The sequence below is a fragment of the Solea solea genome, chromosome 10, assembly GCF_958295425.1.
Source record: "Solea solea chromosome 10, fSolSol10.1, whole genome shotgun sequence".
NCBI classification, from domain to species: Eukaryota; Metazoa; Chordata; class Actinopteri; order Pleuronectiformes; family Soleidae; genus Solea; species Solea solea.
Window position 1 is genome coordinate 14,263,205 of NC_081143.1, and position 24,045 is coordinate 14,287,249.

Here is a 24,045-nt window from a genome sequence, read left to right on the forward strand (position 1 = left end):
AACTACTTTGTTTTATGGGATTGTAAACTGAAAATGGTTAAGTTTTTCACTGCCAGACTAAAGATGTGACTAACTTTTTGGGGCATTTTACTTATAGACTAGTTGCTAAGTTGATTTAACAAATAATTTGCAGGTGGGCTCATTGCTCATTATCACCATTTAAACAAGCTTTAAACACCAAACCCTTAATAAATATATATGTGCCTGGATCTCAGTAAGTCTCGCTCAGTTTGAAGTAGGACATCAAACAAAGCTTTAGTGGCAGCTACAGATATACAGAACATGAAAGGGCTCAGCAGAAATACTGGACGTCCTCAACCCCGCATTTGTGTTCATGACTCTGTCCGAACTGCTGCCGATATTACATTTACTGTCTGTCATAACGATGAAAACAAAGACAGGAAGGGACAATGCAGAGGATTAGAAGAAGTTTAAATTCAGCTCTAGTGAAGGAATCAATGACAAAAAAAGGACAGAGATAACAACAAACGTAGAATTCATATCGTAAAGCGAATACAGAGCTTCTCCTCTTCTTATAATAGTGGCCGAGAACAAATACTGTGGAATAAAGAGTAAAGCGTGTCCAGTGTTCTGTTTAGGACTTTTTAGGTGTAAATCCTGTACTGATATAAAAACCCCAGTGCATGAACAGTTTGCCTGTTCACTGTGAGTGACTGCACCTGCTCCTTCACTACCGCCTTTGGTTTGCCATCTAGCCAACATGTCTTTGGACCACTGCTAAACCAGCTCTCTGTTCATGTGTAATATGCCGTTAATCTGCCACCAAAATGGTGAACATGTTGCTTCTCTACATGTTACCGGAGCATCTATGTTAATATTCTGTAAAAACAATGACAAACTGAGACGTTCACGGTCCCTAGTTGAGTGGGTAGACCAGAACTGTGTGTGAAACGGCTGTTGTGGCCACGCCTCCACTATCTCAGCGCAGAGAAAGAAGACAACTTTTTTTTAATAACTCAACTTTGGTAAGTTGGTAGTTAATAACACATTTTCCTGAGGGGTGACAAGGAGATATTTGTATCTCTTTATAGGGTCTTAAACTACAGCCTCAAAAAGTTCTGCCTTTTTTATATCATAAAAAGACTTGTAGAGGTTACAAAAATGAGTACATGATACACATGCACACATATGGTCGCTTTGAACAGGACACAGCTGATCAATGTTGCTAACTAACCATGAGGTTACAAGGCTACTTCCTCTCCCAGAGAGACTCTGTGAGATTTATTCGTGGCTGGGGTGATTGTTATTCTGTTCCAGCAGAGTCTCTGTTCATCTCATGCACATGCACATGAATGCACACTGGGACGCCATAAATGGAAACATGTTATCAGCAGAGAGGGCAGTAAAGGCTCTACATAGGACATGGGAGGATTTAAAAACAACCCACAAGATTCACATGAAAACAACAGCAATGTATAAGTAAATGGCAATGGCTGTGAAGTTCACTGATATAAGCTTTGCAGTGTATTTTGTTTTGTGTGTGTGTGTTTTACCTGTCTCCTCTGGAGAATTGCTCTCCTGGGACAGAGTGGTCCAACTCAACTCTTCGTCACTGGGATTCAGGTTCTGGATGCGGTTCAAAGCACAGTCTGTCTTTGCGCCAGTCCTTCTGTCCTTCTTTGTCTCTGGAGAGGAGGAGGAAGAGGAGGAGCAAGAGGCCACAGAGAGTAAGGGCATGTCCTCTGGGCTGGCGTGGCGTGGTGGGGAGGGAGGAGGCGGCACGGGAGACTCCTTGCCCGATTTGAGGAGCTTGATGTTGGAGTGGAGGTCAGTGATGAGTTCCAGGCCAGCGGAAACTTTGTTATTCACTGAAGAATCACTTTTTATCAACAACGGCTTATTCTCCTCATCTTCCTGGTCCTGGATGATTGCATCTCCATCTTCCTCAATCTTCATCTTTGAGATCATTTCCTTTTCAGACAAAATGCTGATGTCATCACTCTCCTCTGCCTCAATGTTCAAGTCAAAGCCCAAATCTGTTGTGTTGCCATTCAGCTGGAGCTCCACAGATGAGTTTATGTTACAGTCTACATCGGATTCGGTTTTCTGGTCGGGCTCAGCATCAGTGCCGGCGTCTGGGTGCAGTTCAACATCTAACTTAATGACATCATCCTCTCGGTCATTATTGGAGAGAGTGTGGCTGTCGTGCTCATCTGCTGTGTTGACATTGAGGTCATCTGCTAAAGTCTCTGAATTACACTCCAGACCTATCAAGTCAGAGCAAGTTGTGTTTTTGTTATGGTCCTGGCCAGCTTTACGCAGCTGATTGACCCCGTTCTTGGCTAGTTTTGGATTGTTGGGGGTTGAAGACTGTGACGGGGAGGTTGGCGGTGATGGTGACGGTGGTACTGCTTCTCCGAGGCCCATGGCAGACTGAATACTCGTGAGTGCATACTTTTTGCGACACTTGGGAGGCGTGGCAGAGCCCTGTTTGATGACGTCGCTGCTAAGTAGCTGGTTGTGCGAGGAGCGAAGGCTGAGTGAGGTGGGAGGCGTGGCGGCGGGGCCGTTACGATTGGTCACATCCACTGACATCATCCTGGCACGAGACAGATCAGCTATTAGGGAGAAAGGGGAACTAGGTTGAATAAACTGCAAATGAAACATGTTTACATAATATACTGCATGAGCTTATTTTTAGAAAGGTTGTCACATTGCTTTCATACTATTGCAGTTTGCAATAACAATCGCATAACTAACAGGAGCTATGCAAGTGGGAAATGCCCAAGTATAGAAATGTGTCTAAGCATGCAAAATATACTGCATTATGTTTTTAAAAGCTGTAGCGATGTTTTGAATTATGAGTTACCAGGCAACATACCCACAGGAAGTTATTCATTTTATTCTCAAGACTGACAAAAGGCAAGGATGTAGCAAAACAGCAGCATTATCTTAGCAAAGAGAAATGACTCCAACAAGAGTATGACTGACAACTCCAAAAAGGTTCACAACTGGATTCTAGAGCACAAAAAACCTTGGTGTCAGCAGTTTGATGCCATAAACACGTCTAGCTATTGGGTACACGAGATGACCAGGGCATAATGTCTATGTATGTAGAATTGTAGAGTGACAGAAGTTACGCAAGTCGGGCTTTAATAACATTTTGTACTTTGGCAATGTAACCTTAACAGACAGGGCAAGTTTACTGACTGCATTAGATATTCCTGTGCAATAAATGTTTCATTTCACACATTTCTAAGCTTTGTTGTTTTAGGAAAGTCAGACGGATGCAAAAGATGTATTGACAAAGAGGCTAACACATTTTTGGCTGGATGACAGAAATATACTAGCTTATCATTTACATTCCTGACAAATATTACTGTGGACTGCAGACTTTCAAAACCACAGGCTACAAGGATGAAGCATGGAGAGCAGTAAGAGGTGTGAGTGTAGGGCGTGTTTGCGTGCGTGCCTGTGTTTTGTACCTGACAGGAGTTCAGTCACAGACTGGCGCTGCTCACGGTTCAGGGTTCAGTAGACTCAGCTGCAGATCTGAACACGGCTAAAGAAAAACGAAAAAATAAAAGAATGATCAGGGGAATAATGCCAAAAATCCAGAGTGGTGTTGGGTTGCCCCTGGAGACCACATTCATCCATGTGGGACCCAAATACAGCTGGTTTCTATGGTGACAACGAAATACTCGCCAAGGGAATTCCAAACACCAAAGAAATCACAATTATAGAACCAACACCACATTGGGCTGCAATGTTTAGCGCAAAATATCCATGATGTCCAACCCTCATGCACTCATGCCAGACACTAAATGCAGTGTGTACAGAGAATGGGACGACACAGCAGGGTTTACTGACGGAGGGAAAAAGCTAAAAAAAAGCATACGATAACAGTAAGTCCTAGATTTTTAAAATGTTGATGCAAAGAACAGTTTTGAAATGGAGAAAAAAGCACTTTACAGGTGCTACTTACCAGAGAGCTAAGGATTGTGGGAAACTCCAAGATGCAGTGCATCCATACTGAGACTCTCGTCCAATCGGGAGGGCTTTACTGAAGAAGCAGTGTCCTGAGATAGAGAGACAAACATTAAAGTCGGATTAACGAGATGGAGAAAGAAGGAGGGAGAGAGGAAGAGGACAGCAGGACACCAGAGGGACAAATAATAAAGACACATCAATTATTCACAACCTTGATCAAACATTAATACAAAAGGTGGGTGTGTGAGTTTTCTGTGCGAGAGTGACTAAGAACATAAGGCTCATTTTGTATAAAGCTCATATTTTTTTTCCTTTGGTGCAGTCCTGCCAACCCTTCCCTGACTGGAACCATCATAAACTTAATGCCACAGGAGACTTGTAAATTCCCCCTACACTCCTTTCCAACAACCAATACACACTAACACATGCACGTTACTGCATAATGCAGTCAAGACTTGTGGACAGTCCTCACTAACACACAGCTTCTATGAGAAGTGATGAGACCAACATAGTAAGCATAGCTAAAATGCACCATAAAGTCGCACTAAAGCCTGGCCGAGTGGCTGGAAAAACACCTGGAAAGGTTATTTAGGAAATGAGGAAAAGCTCACATCCACCTGGTACATGGATCTTTTAGCTCAACTATCAGCTTACTGTAGCCTTTGTCAAGATTTTAAAATTATTCACCGTCCTTCATCTGAGCATGTAATACCCTTAAAATCAAACAATCCCCTGCAGCAAATATCAGGGGATACAATAAATACAAGATTATGTTCAAAAAGTGTGCTCAGGGTTGGCATTTCTGTATTTTTATCATCAGTGATGACATTGACCAGCAATCGACTGTGGGGTTTAATAATCTGAGAAATCATTAAATGACAATACAATAACTGTGTACACATTAGTACTTACAAAACCACACAGAACTAGGAGACCGGAAAATATTGCTTAAGTTTATTAATGTTTTTTCATCAAAATCGGCAGGAGAAGGCACAGAGGAACAACCGATGACTGCACCAATTCCCTCTCTCGCTCCCCCCCTTCTCTCTCCCTCCCTCCAGTTCAGCCCATAATTTAGTTGTTGTCTTATAAATGCATTAAGCTCAACTAGAAAATGACCTATGTGTGTGTGTGTGTTCTTCCACTACCACTATACTGAGATATTTCTGTATTTAACCCCCCTGATAAAAATCAGATGCATCAAGAAGGATTTATAACTCTTGTATAATCAAATCTTTGCACTGTATCATAGTTGAGTTGTACTGTGATGCGGGTTTTCAAAATTAGGCTTTAAACTATTTAGAGATCTTCTATACTTAAGTTCACTTTACACAAAACACACAATTCTCTACTTGGTGCACATAATGACAACATTTGTAAATGAACATAGAATTGTTGCTGGCAATGATCTTCTCCCTCTGCTTTTCCTTTTAAAAATCCCATTTTGGGCTTTTCAACATCTTATTTTTTCAGTGTTAATCAATGGTTAACAGACGGATCAACAAACACATAATAACTGACATCTGTCTGATTTAAAGATTAGCTTGCACTCGTGTACCTGAACGCAAACAGCAGCTGTGTTTGCCAAACATGTTTTTCACATTATTCTGAACATTTATGGGAGCTGTTGTTTCCACTGCTGTCAGAGGAAAATTGAAATAAGACCACTATAGCTTTAGAATTAGTCTAGCTCTACATTTAGTTATGTTTGCATCCTGGATAAGAAGGTAAATGACTTTTAGCCAAGCTAGTCAATCTGTCACCGCATTTAATTCAGAAACTAAGCAAATCCGACAAATATTTGCACAGTTTTATATATCAAAAAAAAATTAGTATAAACCCAGTGGTGACTTCCTTTGAAGGTCCAGGGACAAAGGCCAGAACATCACTCACATAGTCAAGTGGGAATATAAAATTCAAAGGATCAAAAGAACCAACAAAAAGAACAATGTTTTTCTTTCCAACTGCTGATTGAACAAATAACACAAAGTTAAGCAATCATCCAGGCTCTACTTACATTTTTAGAAAGGAATATGTGACTGAGTTACAAACGGTTACTTCTACAAATACTTGATAACGTAACTTATGCTGATAAATCCATAAACAAACTGACAAACAGTTAAACTAGTTTAACTCAATGAACCCGTCCTGTACTGAGGCCGTGCTGTGTACGCTGACACAACAGAAGAACAACATCTGGTTTGTCTAAAAACCAAGGTGTTACACAGACAGTGGTTAAAAAAAAAACTACACCATCTGAAGTGTGACTATATAATTCTAACCTCAAACCAGCTGTACATTTTATAATGGTTTAAAAACTGTCAAAGACAAAGGGAGGAACTGTAATGTACACTAGTGATTCATAAAATAGCAATAAAAAAAATTTTGCTTTCTGGGATTAAAATTACATAGCATGCTCAGTTCAGTGAATCCTGCAGCAACAAGTCTTCATACCAGGGAACGTGTGTATGTGTGGTCCAGGTATTACTCATTACTCGTTGTAGGGACCTAAATCACTTTACACAGTCATATTATGGAGAGTTACCTTGTGTTAGGGGGCAAAGGGCAAATCCCCAGAACATAAGGAGTTAGATTTAGGTTTTCTACATTTTACATTTTCTCATTTTACATTTTCTCCGAAATCATGGAAACACAACTGTGTGCATGGGGCGCCTATTTTAAATGTATAAAATATTTTTTAAATGTCTAAAACAGGTTGCTGCTGACTTGGATTTATAAGTTGGTATGGCCTCTGTAGAAGAGCCATTTTATGTGGCAAACTGAGAAAAATCTCAATAATGAGACAGTAAAATGAGGTTATGGATTTATACTTCTCTGTCGTAGATACATTTAAGGTGTATTGGGGTATTTCACAGTCATTATGTGGTAATAGATAAGTTTACAAGAATTTGGTACAGGGTGCTCAGTGCGTAGGTTCCGTTAGTGTTATACAACACTATAGAAATATGAAATATATGCAACTGCTCAGTATGGCGTGGGTTTATTTCATCCTCTGTATTACAGCATAATCCATTTAGATCACACCGTGAACTGAACCAAAGGAATGGCCGTTAAGTCTGGTTTATACGCCATCGCTTTTCATCTCCATATAACCACAGACCTCCAGCTGGCTCTCTCGGTTAGCTTCTTTATTTGTATCCTTATCTGTGCAACTTTTCCCTCATTTGTGGTTAAGTTGATATATTGTAGCTGACAAAGAAGAGATTTGGAATTTACTTTTACTGAGAGGACAACAGCAGCACAAGTACCAGAGGTAGAAAGTTCAGCACTGATTGGACCAATCAAGAGAGAAATGGGAAGAACACGTTTTGGTCCAAAAGTTAAAGATGAAACGTCTCCATGAAGATGTGACAGTGTCCATGAAACAATAAAATGTAACATGAGAGGAAGGAACCGCTTTCCTGTCACTCACAAATCACAAAATCAGGCTTTACACTCCTAGTACACCAATAATCCTCACTTTCACAAAGTAATTCTGTCAATCACAGTAAGTGTGACATCTCTCAGGAAAATAAAAGGTTCAATTAATGTCATAAACTGAGTGAGTATGATGGGTAATGCTTTTGTTTAAGGCTGCAACTAAGAATTATTTTCATAATTAATTAATCTGTCAATTTTTTTCTCGATTAATCATAAAGTGTCAGAAAATGTTGAGCATCGTTTCCCAAACCTTGAAATGACGATATTCTAAATATGTCTTGTTCCGTCCACAAACCAAAATGACCCCTTTTAATTATTTCTTTGTTATATGGAGCAAAGAAACCAGCGAATATTGAAATTTAAGAAGCTGGAAAAAATGAAAGCTCGTTTTAGTTCTTTAAAAAACAAAAAACATTGAAACCGATAAATCAAAACAGTAAACACAATAAATTTTGTAAGTGAATACAGCCCTACACAAAAAAAAAAAACATATTATCAGAGGGTGCAAAGACTGAGTGACAGAAAATGAGATAAAACAAGAGAAAGAGAGACACAGAAAGAGAGCTCCGGTACTTAACAAGGTTCAAAACAGACATAGATGTTCATGATCGAGAAAGTCAAAAGCAGAAGTCTTCCGCAAACTACTCTGAAATTCTGATGTGTTAAATTAGTGACATGGTTGTTTTGTAAGCTCAGTGTGCCAGAGTGAAGCCAAAACAACAACAACAAAAAGTGTCACTGACCAAACGCTAACTACAGACTGCACCATACTAGCCATATCATTTCTTTCACCTACAGACAGATGTCAAATGAGAAATGTATGTTTACACACTTGGGTGGAGCTACGGCTCAGCAGCTGTACATCAAATATGCACTTAAACTGTAACTTTCAATTCCAACTTCATATCTGGATATAGTTTCACACTGAATGCAATCATATAGTGGCTGTTGTGGGTCAGGCCTCAGGACCCATGAAGGCCTCCCTGTGGTCTTCTGCTGCAGATGAGGGGGTGATTACAGGGCCCCTCACACACAGACACAAACACGGATCACAAGCATAGGCATGAATTGTAAAACATGGGTGAACCTTTCACAGGAGTCCCTTGTAAACAGGTAAATGCACGGGCAAAAACTGAGGAAGACAGGCGGGCAGACCAATGATGACCAAGGCACACAGACACACACACACAGAAAAAACACACACTAGGAGGCCAAGTAATAAGATCTAGGATGTGTCAAAGCACGGCAGTGACCTCTGACCTACTGCCCTGCTCTCCAAGTTTGTGGTGCTGCATGTGTGATGGGTACATTGGAGGTCTGGCTGCAGAGAGAATGAAGGAAGCAGCTGCAAACAGTTCAATACTCTAGACCTTTTCCTTTTACGTGTTGTGTTGAGCCACTGGTGAAAACAGACTCTGGACTAAGCAAGCCAGAGACAGGCTGCTTTTAAATTAGTATGCCAAGTGGATGTCTGCCAACAGTTAACATAGGCTCCTTCCTGCTTGTCCCTCTCAACGTTTCTCGCCATTCCAGTTCCTCTGCTAATCCTCCTAGACTTTTACATCTTCCCTTTAAACGATTTCCTTGCCCATTTCCTTCCTTCTCGTCTCCTCTTCCTCTCCCGGCCTCCACTACATTCATCTTCTAGCTCCCACCCATCCTCTCCTTCTTTCCTTTTGTCTAGTACGTCACATCTTCTTATTCTTATCTCATTAAAAGTGAAGGTCTGTAAACTCTCATAAACCACCCGTTTCTCTCTATAATCCTGATTTACAACCGCTCTACCCCTCCTCTTCTCGCCCTCTGCTTGTGAGAAAACCCATCTGTTACCAAAAAAAAACAGACAAAGGCAAAATTGACACAGTTGGAGGCCAAGCTATCTAAAATATAACAAAAAAATTCATGCCATTAAAGCAAAGGATGAAAAATAGAATAAAAGCAACAGGGTGTTTTTCTAACATTTGGATTAGGACGTGAACGTGTAAGCCAGCTGCACAATACCAGGCAATCTTCCCAGATCTTTGTTGGCTTTATTTTCATTGGCTGCAGAGTAGGTTGGGCCCTTAACATTTAACTGCAAATTACTTCTACTAGAAGGCTGAGAGTTTAGCAACGCTGCAAAACAAAGACAAACTGTGTGCATTACCATGACTGTATGGCTCTTCCCATTCCAATTACTTCAATCTGTAAAGGACAATGCACTTTTAAGAGACAAAAATGATGCAATTAAAGTTCAGGCCCAAACTAAATCAGAAAATATTTATCTACACTTGTTCTCTGTATACACATTTAAATGACCTAGAAGACTATTTTATGTCCCTCCCTATGTGCAGTCTAATCCCCACACACGTTTTAGTTTACTAGAGCCACAATCAAAACAAAAACACTAGAATAAATCTCTACTAAAGGATGAAAATCTATCCTACTACCAGTTTTCTTTTTTTATGTATTGTTAGTGTTTTTTAGTAATCTAAGACAAGTGGTACACCTTCGCTCGCTGCATTGAAGCTAAAAACAAATTTATGGCTCCCGTCAATGGTAAGAAACACAAAATAAGACATTAATCTGTCTGACACCAACAGATGGTTGATGGTTGATGACTAGACTGGTTTGGTGTGTGTGTGTGTGTGTGTCCACTAAAACAAGGAGAAGAAAGAAAGGGAAGAAAACAATAGTCCTCCAGAATAACTGCGGAAAGGGTAGAAGAGAAAGGTGGTGTGTGTGTGTGTGTGTGTGTGTGTGTGTGTGTGTGTGTGTGTGTGTGTGTGTGTGTGTGTGCGAATAAGTTTGCAAATATGTGTGTATGTATCCGTTTATTTTCAATAACAGGAAATAACAGACAAAGTAACACTTTGTCAGAGACTGTAGTCAAATTAAACAATCTTCTGTAGACACTCAGATATCCCACCCCACACACACACACACACACACACACACAGAGAGGCTGGTTCATGGTTTGACCATACATAATACGGCCATACGTTGTCCTTGCAGCAGCAGAGTACAGCAAGTGTGAAGGACAGACATAAATAGATCCATCTATTTATTCATCCATTAAACTCACTTGTACAACCAGAGTTGACAGAACACTCCAAGACAAACAGTCTTTGTGTGTTTTTGTGAATTTATGAAAGTACTGTAAACATACTGCTTAAGGTATCATTTTCCGCTGGAGTGGTTTCCATGGTTGGGAAAGCGAATGAAAAAAATGACCACGAAAAGAAAGAAAAGGATGAGGAATGTTCAGGGTGTGCCAAAGAATCTTAGGCATGTTTCTATTTTGGGTGGGTGGGTCAGGTTGACTGGGGGCAAAAAAACCTTCTAATTGGTCAACAAAGGGAGAGGGAAAACAAACACACACACTACCCACAGGGATACAGATGAGTGATGATCATCTGTGAATTTGTGACCACATGTACACATACCATTCAGTGAGCCTGAGCAAACTAAAATCAATAACAAAAGGAGTGTGTATACATACACTGTACTAAAAAATTAAAATATGTCACAGATGACGGAGTATTAATTGACTTGTAAACCTGCAATGACCCAACACTTCACTGGCAGATTGTTCCAGAGTAAAAGGCAAAGCAGTGATTACAGTCATGCAATATGGATTAGTGTTGTTAAGATAAACTAAAAAAAAATATTTACAGTCTTGTCTTCATTGGCTTGGACCAGCAGAAGTTTGCTGTAGCTGCTACAGTTGAACCAAAATGGATAATATGTGGATGAATGTTTCCTCGGGAAGTCAGTTTGGCCAAGTAATGACATTTTTATCTATTTTCTAAATAACAATTTTAATCATTTACACAAGTCATGAATAAATGGTGTATCTTTAACTGACTGATGGTTACTATTAACTCTACCTTGAGTTCCTGCTGGCATAACATACCTGATAGGAGACAAGGGGGATGGCCTACGAGCTAGGCTGTCGAAACACTGTGCATTTTTCTCTTTTTTGTCTGAATGTGATGCACTTAAGCTCATTGTTGTTAGATAAGATCATTGTATTACCACCTTTACCTTGTTGTACTTGAGGCAACGACTATTATCAACGACATTCCTGGTGAAATATAACCAGACTTTTGAACATTAAACTTTCGGTTGGCGCAGGTCTGTGTCTCTGTGTGAGGCTAATGCTGCCACAGTAGCCCCCTTTTACACCTGGAATTAAAATGCGTTTTCTGTGATCTGATTGCAATTGGATAACGCCTGATCATTTGTATGTATGTACAGGAGGATTGATATCCGATCTGCCAAAACCACTTCAGGAGGTGGTCAGAGATTGAACCACCACATTGAACAGAAGAGTAAATGTAAGGGGTCTCAATGCATCTCCACCCACAACTAAGTGAGCGTAAATATGTTGGTGGCTGTTACTACGGTGTTTAAACCGTGGCATGCATGCTTCTCATTACTGTAACTCCTAGAGCGTTTGTGATATCTAGAAAATTAAAAAACTATAGACTGGCGATCTGTTCACCCCGACTTTTGCCATAGAGGGATGGATGGATACCGGAAAGCAGAGAAATAGAGCTTTGCGCCATTAACGTAGGCCTCAGGACTTCTGTGGAACGACCGTCCAATAACAGACAAGATTCAACAGCGCGTCAGACGTTTGTGACGTTAGCTTTTCCATGCCGTATTCCTAAATGGCTGAATAAGATATCAGATATCAAAAGTGAAAGTTATCTTGGAAAAAGGAGCAGAAGCACTCATTCACTGAACATTTTTTGACAATGCTACAGCCATAAAATCGATATATATCTAGGCAGCCTGGTTATCTCGATGGTAAGAGGGTTAATTAACTCAAGCTCTAGTCAAAATATGACGACTGTACAGGTGACAGAGAATAAAGAGTTTTGTAACACACTCAGAAATCTCAGCCCACAAACACACACTTTTGATGTGGAAAAGTAACATGTCAGAAACAGAAGCCAAGAAACTATTCCCTGCCAGTGGGAAACTTGGGAGCAAGTGTGCTGCCGTTACCCCTCCCCTACTCCCATATAACCCCCACCCCTGCCCTTTTTTTCCCCCTCTCTTTCCTGTGGGTGAGGGGAGGTCTTTGGATGGTAGAAAAAATACACTATACACACACGCAAAACACACAACGCATGGATGTTTGATTTCAAAGCGCGAAGCCTGCTCATGCTGTGGAACACACACACGCGCTTGGTCATGCAGCTCTAGCATGATTTTATTGAAATGAGACCACAGCTCTTTCCTGGACGGGATGTTAGGACAACAAGTAAAGGCAGAAGTTGAGTCGGAAAACAGCCACATCTGTTCAACTTATCATGAGCCTCTTTTCTTCACTATAAATACATTTCTCTTAACATAAATACTGACAGTTTTTCTTCCTACAATTTTGAAAAACATGTGATTCTCCCTCTGATCTTAAGAGTCAAACAAAACATTCTGCTTTCTTTTGACTGTTGTTCAGTTTACTCCAAGCAGTGAGTTGACAGTACTTAATTAGTGACGAGCTGGCAGAAAGCCACAATGTGATTGTTACCGTGGAGACGTCATGCTGTTGGTCTACTTGAACACAAATTAGACATTTTAAAAACATTTATGTAGTGCCGTTTCCTGTGTGCATGACCTGCAAACATCAAAACTCTTATTTGTGTCAAAATAGTCTTCTCCCTCTCCCACTGAAAAGATACCAACTGACAGGAGGACAAATGCGCACGTGCACAAAAGTCTCGTTGGATCCAAGGCGAGGGCAGAAGCAGTGGGGACACAGTGTGTCCTATAAATAGCCGAGATGTGACAGGACATCCGAGAGGACAGGGAAGTCTAGACACAAACCAAATAGCTTTGTATGTGACTGTGTGAATGTGTGTGTGTCAACGGCTACTTGTGGAAACAATTTCCAGACTGAAGACTAGTTAATTGAGGACAAACAATGTGTCCCAATTGAGACTACATCAACACTACTCCATTTTCCATTTAAAAATGCATGAATTCTGCTCTGGCAACATGTGACGTCCACATTATTCAAGCCTGAAAACTGTGACGTTTGAAAGTGCTAACTAAACAACTGCATGGCTGTTGGTATGGATGGTGGTTACTGATGTGAAGCTGAATCTCGACACAGATCATTTTGTTTGAAAATGCCATTGTTTTTAAAGAAAATGCAGAAGTGTGGATGTAGTCTGAAGAAAAGCGGATTACTGTTAAGGTGAGGGTTAAGCATTATGTATTTTCACATCAGACACAGTCATATTTTGCTGTGCAGTGTGATTTGTGGCATTCACCATCACCATGCTGACATATCGTCTTAAACTGTAAGAACAAGGGATATTCTCCCTGTTGCTCTCTCGATTGGTTCAACTGCATCGACAACCACTGTTTTTCATGCTCCTTTTGTTCTCTCCGTAAAAATAAATTCTAGATCTCATCCTCGTCAAATAAATATCAACAACTTCCTCAAATCCATCCATCATCAAAATGAAGAATATAGATAAAAAAAAATTGTGGAAGAAAAAAGTGGAAGGAAATATATACCAGTCAGGGTAACACAATACTCACAGAGCTAGGTGTGGTTACCATGGACACGACTGAAACCTTCCAAAGCGTAAATTAAAAACTGCGCATCACTCCGAGTTTGTCAGAGCTCAGACATCAAAAGGTTTGAGTGACTGAGTATAAATGAGGCTACACAATGTTCCCCCGAAGTGTTTCATTACCACATACAAACACATAGGTTAGAAAGAGAGACTAACACGGACTTGTTCTATGACATGTCATTTCAAAGCCTTTATGATGCTCTTCCATGATAATGTAACAAGACTATTTTGATATCAGTCTGATCTGACTGCCTGCAGGTTTTGACTTCCTGGCCAAAGACAACAGTAGGAGACAGTAATAATACTCAGAAAATAAGAAGAGAGGGGGGGAGAGGGTGCCAACATGAGAGCAAGAGAGAAGGAAAACTGATCAGAGAGAAAGACAGAGTGGGGGAGTGACTCATCAGAAAAAGAATGTCCCATCCCTGCCAAAGAAACCACAGACACCACTGCAATGATCGTTCAGCTTCCAATACTTTAAATCACCGTCATCCCCTCCCTCACTTGTCGTCTCTTCCTTTCATACAATGGCTGCCTCTTTCTCCCTTCATACTAATGGGAGTTATTTTTGTTGTTTCCCAAAATTTGCAGAGAATTCTTCTCTGACAGACTGGTTTTGGACGGGGATGATACAGCTCGCTGACCACGGCTGGTGGACAACCACTGCACCACACACACACACACACACAAAGACAGAGACGGCCTCACCATATATTTTGCGCAGTCACTGCAAAGCCAAGATGCAAATTCCAGCACTGTGTGGTTTATCAAAGTAACACTACTGAATTAATTTCAATTGTAGCCTACAACCACAATAAAACTTTATGTCGCTGTGGTTTATGACACACCGTCAACAATATTAAGATAAGCAGTGCTTCATATCCATACAACAGATGTTAACTTATCATTAATCAGCACAGGATATGATGCAACAGTGAGAAACTAATCTGGTCAGGAGCTCAAATCACCACCACGACTGCCATTATATGAGTCAACATTCCGATCATCCTGTATTTCATACAGTTCACAGTCTTGTTTGTCTGTGAAGGTTAACTGTTTCAACAGATGTTCAACTTTAATGTTAGCTTGCTGAAGTCATGGTGAACAATGCATGTTCCAGCGTTTCCCAACAGGAAGTAACCAGTAGGGAACCTCTCCTGATGATCTGACACTTAATACATTTTCTATAAAACAAGACCATGATCTAACAATTGTATGATATAGCTGATTTATCTATTCATCATTTAATATACAAAATGCTTTTTGAATGGCACTTTGTCAAAGTCGGACTGTTTTTTGCTGTATATTAGAAAGTTGCTGATCATTTTTTTCCTGATTGACTTCTGGATGTAGCATTATACCACAAATGACTAGGAATTAAATATTTACCACTGTAGTGCATGCAAATCTCCATAAATTTATTATGATAGCGATGGTTCCCCCTACAGAAACACTGCATTAAGTTTTACTGCAACAAAAGTCACCTACGACACAACGGTACATACAGTATATGGGTGGCAAACTATATACTGAATTATTAACTGTCAATACATGCTTTGATTTAAAAATGTACACAAGAAATAAATTAAAATGCAATGCACTCTGAGCCCTTTCTCATGCACAACATATTGTGTACAACATCAGGTATGCATGTGCTACCATTTATATGTAAAACAGCCATAAAGTGGAAGAAAGACTGACCTGACAGAAAGCACAACAGTTCCTGAGATAAGTGTTCGCACAGCAAAGCGCGCTGTGATGTGCATTAATGCCATGGTATTGACAAAGTACTACATGAAACCAAACCCCATGCCATACTGCCCTCTCTCTATCAATTATCTGTCCCACTAGATAGTAAAGCAGGCCATTTCAATTTTAAATTCATTTATGTGTGTAGTGCCAATTCATAACATACATTATTGCAAGGCACTTAACACAGTAAGGTCATGACCTTACGATCACTACAGAGAGATCCAACGGGAACACAGTGAATAAGAACTTGGTGAGAGTGGTAAGAAAAAAAGTCCCTTTTAACAGGAAGGAACAAATCTCCTGGCAGAACCAAGACGCAAGAGTGTATGGCCATCTGCCTGGACTGGCTGGGGTAGGAGAGAAGAGAGACAGGAGAGAGGAGGGTGGGTTCGGCAGCTGGGAAGTAATTCCATTCTTCATCTCAAATTTTAACAATTGGCTTCTACAAGTCTTTTGATTTCAGTCACACATCAAAGGGTCTCAAATACTGCACAGTGTATATATATATTATTTACTGTTTATTTAGAAGGTTTGACAGAAAATAATGTGAAACCGTCAACGTCAAACTTGTTAAGAAAGCCTTCCTACGAAAACTGAACAAAAAGCACACATTCATCACAGAACGCTTTTCAAAATCAAAGTTGTTAACGTGAAGGGTTTCAAGTTGAAGTTGAATCCCTGGCTCCTCTAGTCTATGTGCCAAGGAGCTTTTGGGCAAGACACTCCAAACATGGTCATTTAAATGTAAAGTGCTACAAGTGTCCATTAAGACTATAAAAGCACAGTATAAATACAGATTATTTACCACGTTGCACAATGCCCATTGGATAACAGTTATGCGCAAGATGTTTCAAATAGCACACTGAATGTTTTACAGATGCTCAGTGCGGTGTGATTGTTTTACAGTACTGCTCAATGGTGCCCGTATTTGGAGTTTTCCTTGTGCCAAGTCAGGAAAATGTCTCTACTTTAGTGTTCCTTGCAGTGAGGACAGAGGATTAGAAAAATGACAGAAAACTAGCAACTCTGAGTGAAAGGTTGTTCTGAGACAGTGCAGCAGAAATCGTTGAACTTGCTGCGTTAGGGCAATTTACATTGGCACCTGGGGCTCTGGCCTTAACAGCCTGTTTCATCACATTCAGGCTTTTGTAGAGTAAGATGGGGTGTAAGATGTGTGTGTGTGTGTGTGTGTGTGTGTGTGTGTGTGTGTGTGTGTGTGTGTGTGTGTGTGTGTGTGTGTGTGTGTGTGAGAAAGCCAGTAGAGGGGAGGGTCAGATAGCGAGAGAGAGGCTGAAAACCCTTATGCAGCAGAAGTGGAAGTGATGGGGGTATTCGTGTGAAAGTGCAGCCATGTGGAAAAGACAACATCAGAAACAGAAACATATAAACAAAGGGGTGGTTAAGTGTGTGAACATGGGCATAGAGTGTGTCCGTGTGTGGATTTTCTTTTCAAAATGGAAAACATGTCAGTCCTCAGCTAGCAGGCTTCCACAGGTAATTTGTGGGTAGAATAACATGCATACTGACAAGCTGATCACAAGGCAGGCTGACAGTGAGGAGACAGCCAATCGGCGAGGGCTATCAAGAGCTGACACTTAACAAGGCAACACTCGCATGCAGGAACAAAGAAAAAAAGATGCAATGTAAAACGGAGCAAAAATAAGGCAATTGGATACAAGCACGTGCTGTCAGCAGGAGGGAGACAGTGAGATGGACAGAGGGACAGAAGGAAAGCGAGAACGGGGGCCCATCATTAATTTTCACACCCAACAGGATGAACAGGGCCTCTATACTCCTTCTCTGTTCAAACACACCTCACGGCTGTCTGCTCCCTGCAACAACACACACACACACACACTGTAGCCTGCCTGATAGAGGGCACAATAACCCATTGAAGTCTTCGATAAGGGACTGAAAGAGAAAGTCAATGGAATGAGATGAAGAAAAAGAGTGACAATACACACAAATACAGCATCACACATAAACTGCAGTGGAGTTGTGGTGCCAATTTGACAGCCTGGAATGAATCTAGTTTTCTTCAGTCCCTAATTCATCAGTCATCTGACCAATCTGGGAAGACTTCCTCCACAAACACGCAAATATGCACATGTCCCAGTATACGCACACTTGTTTGGCCAAGGGCGGTCCAGTGCTATTGTTTCACAGGGGAAGCAGGATAGTGATAACTGATCTCCGTACTCTTTAATCTGATTGCTCACACACACCCACACAGAAACCGACACACATGCACACCATATTGTCTCATCAGCTGTTTGTTGTGCATGCCCTCGACCACACACAGACATAAACAGTTTGTTGTTAAAAGGCGAGAGTTTTAACATCACCACACACAGACACAGTGTACCCAAATTTAAATCAGCAAAGACATCGTGTGACAAGCTGGTGACTTAAAGGAATACTACTGATAATACACCGAATACAATACAACTATTGTATACAACTGAAAAATGTTACTTCCCAACCTCAGATTCCCCTGAGTTGAGAAATATCTTTATTCTTTTTTTTGTTCATGCCCACCAGTGACACTTGGTCCTGTAGGCGTAACTGTTAGCAAAGATGGCGGACATAGTTTAGATACTGGGAATGAGGTCCCGTCCCCCTCCGAGTGGGTCAGAAAAGTGTGGAATTAGTATTGCAGTTTCAAGCCTCGGACCAAGTGTCACTGGTGGACACATAACAAAAAATTGAAAGACAATATTTCTCGACTTGAGGTCGAGGTTGGGAAGATAATGTGTAAATGCTTTGTCTATGATAGAGGTTACAGAGGAAACCTAGGGAGAAAAAGGGGTCCTCTTGAAAGTGAGGCACATTCAACACCACAGCAAAACAAAAACACATACACTAGCACACAGGCTCTGTCTGCAGTACTTGGCCAAAACTCAGCCCATAAATGTCTAAGTCACTTTTTCCATACTCAGCAACTCATGGTGGTGTATAGAAATGGTACAGTGGAAGCGAGGGAGAGTAAATGAAGAGGGAAAGAGGGATAAAGTGAAAAGAAGGTGCATAGAAGAGGGAGAGGGGCAGAATGTAAAACCAACTTCACATCCCAAGAGCCCAGAGCAATTAGCAATGACATCATGTATTTAGCACACACACACAAACACACATACAAGAGACCAGGGCCAGTTCTGGATTAAAAGCAAGCCAGCAAGTATCGAGAGGGAGGGAGGCGAGGTAGAAAGGCAGCCAGTGACGGAGAGGAAGAGAGGATGACAGTGCACCATTTCCACTGTGGTGGTACAGTCAGTCAGTGGCACATTCATTTTTGTAGCTTGCACTATTTAACTCACCAAACCAAGACCGCAGCGCCAACCAACAAAGCCACTGCCTAAAATAATGAGTACTGGCTGTTTACCATGTTAGTGTATGTACAGGAAATAGTAAAACAAAGTTGTTGTTTTTTCAGAATGAAAACATGACATCCCTACTTTTAATTCATTACTTTTGAATTTTCCATTTTGGACAAGTGTGCATTATGAGAGAACCTCCTGCCAAGAGACAGGTAGTGAGGCGGGAAGGGAAAAAAAACCTCAGTGGTAGAGTCCAAAAACAAGACAAGTCCTCTGGCAATTCATGTTATTGTCAACAACTTCAGTGTCCCTGCTGCATCCACACAAAACACATATGGTACACTCCTGTTTCACAGGGTCTAACACTGATGTGACGCAGCAAGAAATCCAGTCCTTGTGAATAATGGGGCAGCCAATGCTTTTGAAAGAATAAGTCAACAATAATTCTGTGTCTGAGATGAATATAAGAGAGATACATTGACATCATTCTCTAAATTCTTTAAGTCACAAAAGTAAACAAGCTATTAAGTGGCTCCATGCTTGTATGAAAACAAGCAGCCATATTATCTCATGGATTTGGCCGAAGCTACCAGAACAAGAATGGAAGCATTTAGCAAGCTGTGTCCAGTCCAGCAAACACCATGCACCAATGCAAGCTGTAGCTCGACCTCCCCCTGGGGCTTTCCTGGCCTATAGCCCTCTATTCCATGAAATGTACACAAGTCAAGAGAATACCCTTCTTTATGCATGTTTGTTTCACAATGAGCTTCTTTATTGCTTATACTGTAGGACAGGACGGAGAAATCAAGACAACTATGAGTCTACAAACAATCATCTTAAGTTGTATAAGGATAAAGAGCCATCAATTCCATTGTTGCTTGGCTCACAAACCTTTGCTGTTTTTCTCTTGTTTTTATGACATTGTAAAGTGAATATCTTTGGGTTTTGGTATGTTAGTCAGACAAAACCACCAATTTAAAGATTCCACTTTGAGCTCTGGGAACCTGTGACAGGCATTTCACTGCCAAACAAATAGGGATGTAAAACTATTATCAATTTAATGATCTTGCAAGAACAAAAACCTCTCAATACTGTCATGAACCTGTGATGATATCAAATAATCAAAAGGTATTTTGGGCAAAAGGGTTTGTTTCAGCTGCAGTGGAGCAGAGGGAAGAGACAACTACAACCATCATAACTTACATACCCTTGACCCTATGGACTAGGATCACTATTACTACAAATCTAGTATAGCACAAATGGCAGACACTGATGTTAGCGGCAACAAAAGAATGGGGCATTGCTATAGATAGAGACTGTTTTTTTTTAATTGCGGATGCTCCGGGGGCTTTTTAATCTGATGTGTGGCAGCACTTTGGTTTCTCCAAATCAAGAAATGAGACTGGAGAAAAGGTGACTGACAAACAAAAGACAATATACAGACACTGCCAGACTGCAGTGACCTACACATCAGAGAATGCAAGTAATATGAGACACCTTGGCAAATCATCACCACAAAATAATTTGAGAGGATGACAAGGGGAAAAAAAAGAATCCAGCTAGGCCAAAACACTCAAGAGGAAACATTTATAACCCCACTTCTCCATGACAGTGCAAGAGCTCAAGGAATGTATGAATATGTAGCCAAAGACCAGTGGCCATTTTATGTAGTGGACAATGGAGAATTTCTAAAAACACCCACGAGCCAAAGAATAAAAGCCCATCACGCACATACTTTAGTCAAACACTATTAGCAACTCTCAAAGAGGTACAAAGAGACAAAAGCTAATGTTACACAGAGCCTCAAGCAATCAGAGTGCATCTCACTCACCATAGAGGAGTACACTTCATGAGCTACATATACAAGTGATTTTACTGTGGATTAGTGCATTGATATCCAGAAATGATTGCCTGCCTCGGGTTGATTTCGGTTAGATTTCATTATGGTGCAAATATTTAATAAATAGATGCAAAGCGAGTGTAAATACGTGAGTACGTAAGTAGAAACTGATAAGTGAATGACCTCATGCCTCTAGAACTGGGGTTTGCCATTTATGACAGGACAGTGAACGCAACGCATCTTTGATAGATGTAGAGTATCCTATCCTTTTGCTCCACGACAACTCAAAATAAACCATGATGGTTAGATTATGTAAATAGTTATCAGTGGTTACAGTTTAACAAAGACGGTAATGGGGAATCTGAACTGTACTGTGACTGTCATACAGTTGAAAGCTTGAGCTTATTCTGACTGTGTCTGGTTTCAACAACAACAAAAAATACAGAATGCTTGTCAGATTCAGTTTGGGTTGTGACAAAGAATTAAGGGTCATCTGGTGGGTTTGGGTCAGATTTGATCAATATTCTCTCAGGCTCAGTTGGGTTCAGACAGAAAAGTACATCCCGAGCCACACTCAACTGTGGATACTATCACAATATTGTACTGTATTGTGAGATTTCCATATTCTTACATCTATACAAACAAATAAGCAATATTTCCCAGCACAAATGAATAGGCAACTTAAGTATTTTTACGTATATGTCAACACAGGCACTGGTTTAGTCTTGGAAGCCAGGGAAGAAACAACACAACTTAAAGTTGCAGTGCACAACTTTCAAATAAGTAAATGTTACGTTCAAACCTCTGCCAAAGGAGTTTACACAATCCTGATTAAGCCTAGCAGTGTTTGCATCAGCGCGTTGGGTGCACATGGACAGCGCAAGCGATGTGAGATACTACAGTAACCTGACATGTGAGTAATGACTTAAACCCGAGGTATATCACGGGCTGAAGTCACTTTAAAATAAAAACACTTGAGTTTTACATTGTTTTACACATCCACCATAATCTTACGTTGCCATGCTTCTTCGGCTGCCTGGATGGACGAACCAAATATAGCGTACATTTTGCGATTTGAAGCAGAAGCTTAATGGCAGAAACAAAATTACATATTTTCTGCTTTTGTTTAAAGGACCACTCTAATTTTGTGAGGTGCGTGGGAAAGGGGGGAACGAACGGAGGTCACAATATTCACTCCCACCAGTAGATGTCACTAATCTTAACACACTGGACCCTGAAATCCTGACTACAGCTCAGTTTGCCAACAACTCTCAGAAAGACCTTCCTTTCTACATAAACTCAAACCAAAACCAAAACCAAAACAGTGGTGCGGTTACAGAAATGTTTCTTAAACAGCTCGGTTGCATACATTTCTTTAAAACTGTGCATATATAGCCGAGTTTAAGCAGCTAATCTTAGAGAGCAGCGCACTGTCTGTCCGCGTCACTCATATCGGCTGTTTGCAAAATAAAACAGATGCTGCATTCAACGACACTACGTGTGAACTACTTTAAAGGTCAACACGAACAACAACACCCAACAATAAAGTCATAGAAACATACGCTGGCTTCGGTGAATCTGCAGTCTCCCAGTCTCCTCTCCCCCACCTCCCCGACTTGTTTGCACCACAGCGGGCCCTCAGATGCCACAGCACCGCGTCGCCCGACACAAAATATGGAAAGTTATTCACGTTCCCGGTCATTAACGGACTATGACGGTACCGGAACGTCAACAGTCCCCCGTGTTGAAGCTCAAATTCTCGGCATACCACATCACTCACCTCCTCTCCAGTGTGTTCACGTCCTCCCGTGCAGAGCTCCAGTCTTTTCTTTACTCCTCCCCTCCGTTCTTTCTTCGCTTGTTTCTTCTCCTCCCTCTCTCCCAGTCAGATGCCGCTGCTCTCCGACAGGGGGAAACGAGGGACGCTGCTCCGGAAGCAAACGCCCCTCCGTGATTTTTGATTTATTCAATTAATTCATCCAACAAAAACTGGACAGTGAAGATCTGCAGTGATCTGAATCAAAGATACCATACACATTAAAATATACATACAGTATATATAGTTTTGTTTTTGTTTTTTTACATTGTAATATGCAATAACATTCCCCTTGGAATAATTTGACTATAAACGGTTTGATTAGAAAGTATTCTATGAACTACTAAGGATTATACAATTCTGAAGTATTCTGAAGCTTTTACACATTTTTTTCCATTTAGTATCAATGAAATTAATGATTAATGATATGCTTGAACACATACAGTAGAGTTCCCAAACTCGAGGTCCATGGGCCACATGCGTCCCTACAATCAATTTCATGTGCCCCCACTTGTTTTTGTATGCGTTTTTTTTTAATTAATAGATTCATTTTGCATCATAAATACATTGAGATTTATCGTTTCATATCAAAACAAACCACTTTTATTTTGAAATTATGTAAAATATCATCTTTATTTTATTAATTTTCCTGACTTTTTTGACATTTTTTTAGACCAGGAGACTCAAGTAGACTCAGTGGCCCCCAGGTCATTTGAGTTTGAGTCCTCTGGTTTAGGCCCTACCTTAACTTTTATTGGCCCAGATCAAAAACTTGCAGGAGTGTACACAGGGTAAAACAGCAACTCAGACACAGACAGAACAAAAGCATTCTATGCTTTTATAAAAATCTGAGGCACTTAAGATCCCCATTCTGAAGAGCACCAGTGGTAGATTATTCACTGCACACTTTTTTCCCACAAAACCAAAACTATTAACTTATTGCACATTGTACTAAAGCAATATCAGAAAAGCTGTATGTCCTGCTCATGCCACACAATTCGGAGTTCTCTTTTTCTGATAAACCATGTCAAATATCTGCTTAGAACATGCCATATATGGGAGTGTGGGCTAATAAAATAATGACACCTAGTGGATACTTTGATTTACTGCAGTATCTCCTATCTGTCCAGTCTCCATCATTTCTACTGTAGACAAGAATTCTGTCTTTTATAGATGAAATATTTAGTTCACAGTTACCTACTGTCCCAAAACAGCATTAGGCGCTTATAAACATAACAACATACTTTACTTATTGTAATATTGGCTTTTAACATGTTCCTTCTTGATACACTTTTTAGTGGAAGTGGTGAAAGATGGGAAAACATGGAAAAAAAACAATAACAAACCCTTGGT

The 24,045-nt window shown here is 40.6% G+C and overlaps 1 protein-coding gene across 6 annotated transcripts in view; it reads right to left on the reverse strand.

The window, feature by feature from the left end:
- apbb2b (amyloid beta (A4) precursor protein-binding, family B, member 2b) overlaps positions 1–22,784 on the reverse strand; it is a 45,085-nt gene extending 22,301 nt beyond the window's left edge. For 5 of the 6 annotated variants that reach the window (XM_058639920.1, XM_058639921.1, XM_058639919.1 and 2 more), the window contains exons 1-4: positions 22,657–22,784; positions 3,947–4,040; positions 3,447–3,523; positions 1,515–2,579 (exon numbers count right to left, since the gene is read on the reverse strand). In XM_058639920.1, coding sequence (XP_058495903.1) covers positions 1,515–2,559 — 1,045 coding nt within the window. In that variant the 5' untranslated portion in view covers positions 2,560–2,579; positions 3,447–3,523; positions 3,947–4,040; positions 22,657–22,784. Of the gene's footprint in view, positions 1–1,514; positions 2,580–3,446; positions 3,524–3,946; positions 4,041–22,438; positions 22,628–22,656 lie in introns of those variants that run through there. The other variant, XM_058639917.1, reaches the window with a different exon arrangement.
- Positions 22,785–24,045: the final 1,261 nt, after the last annotated feature.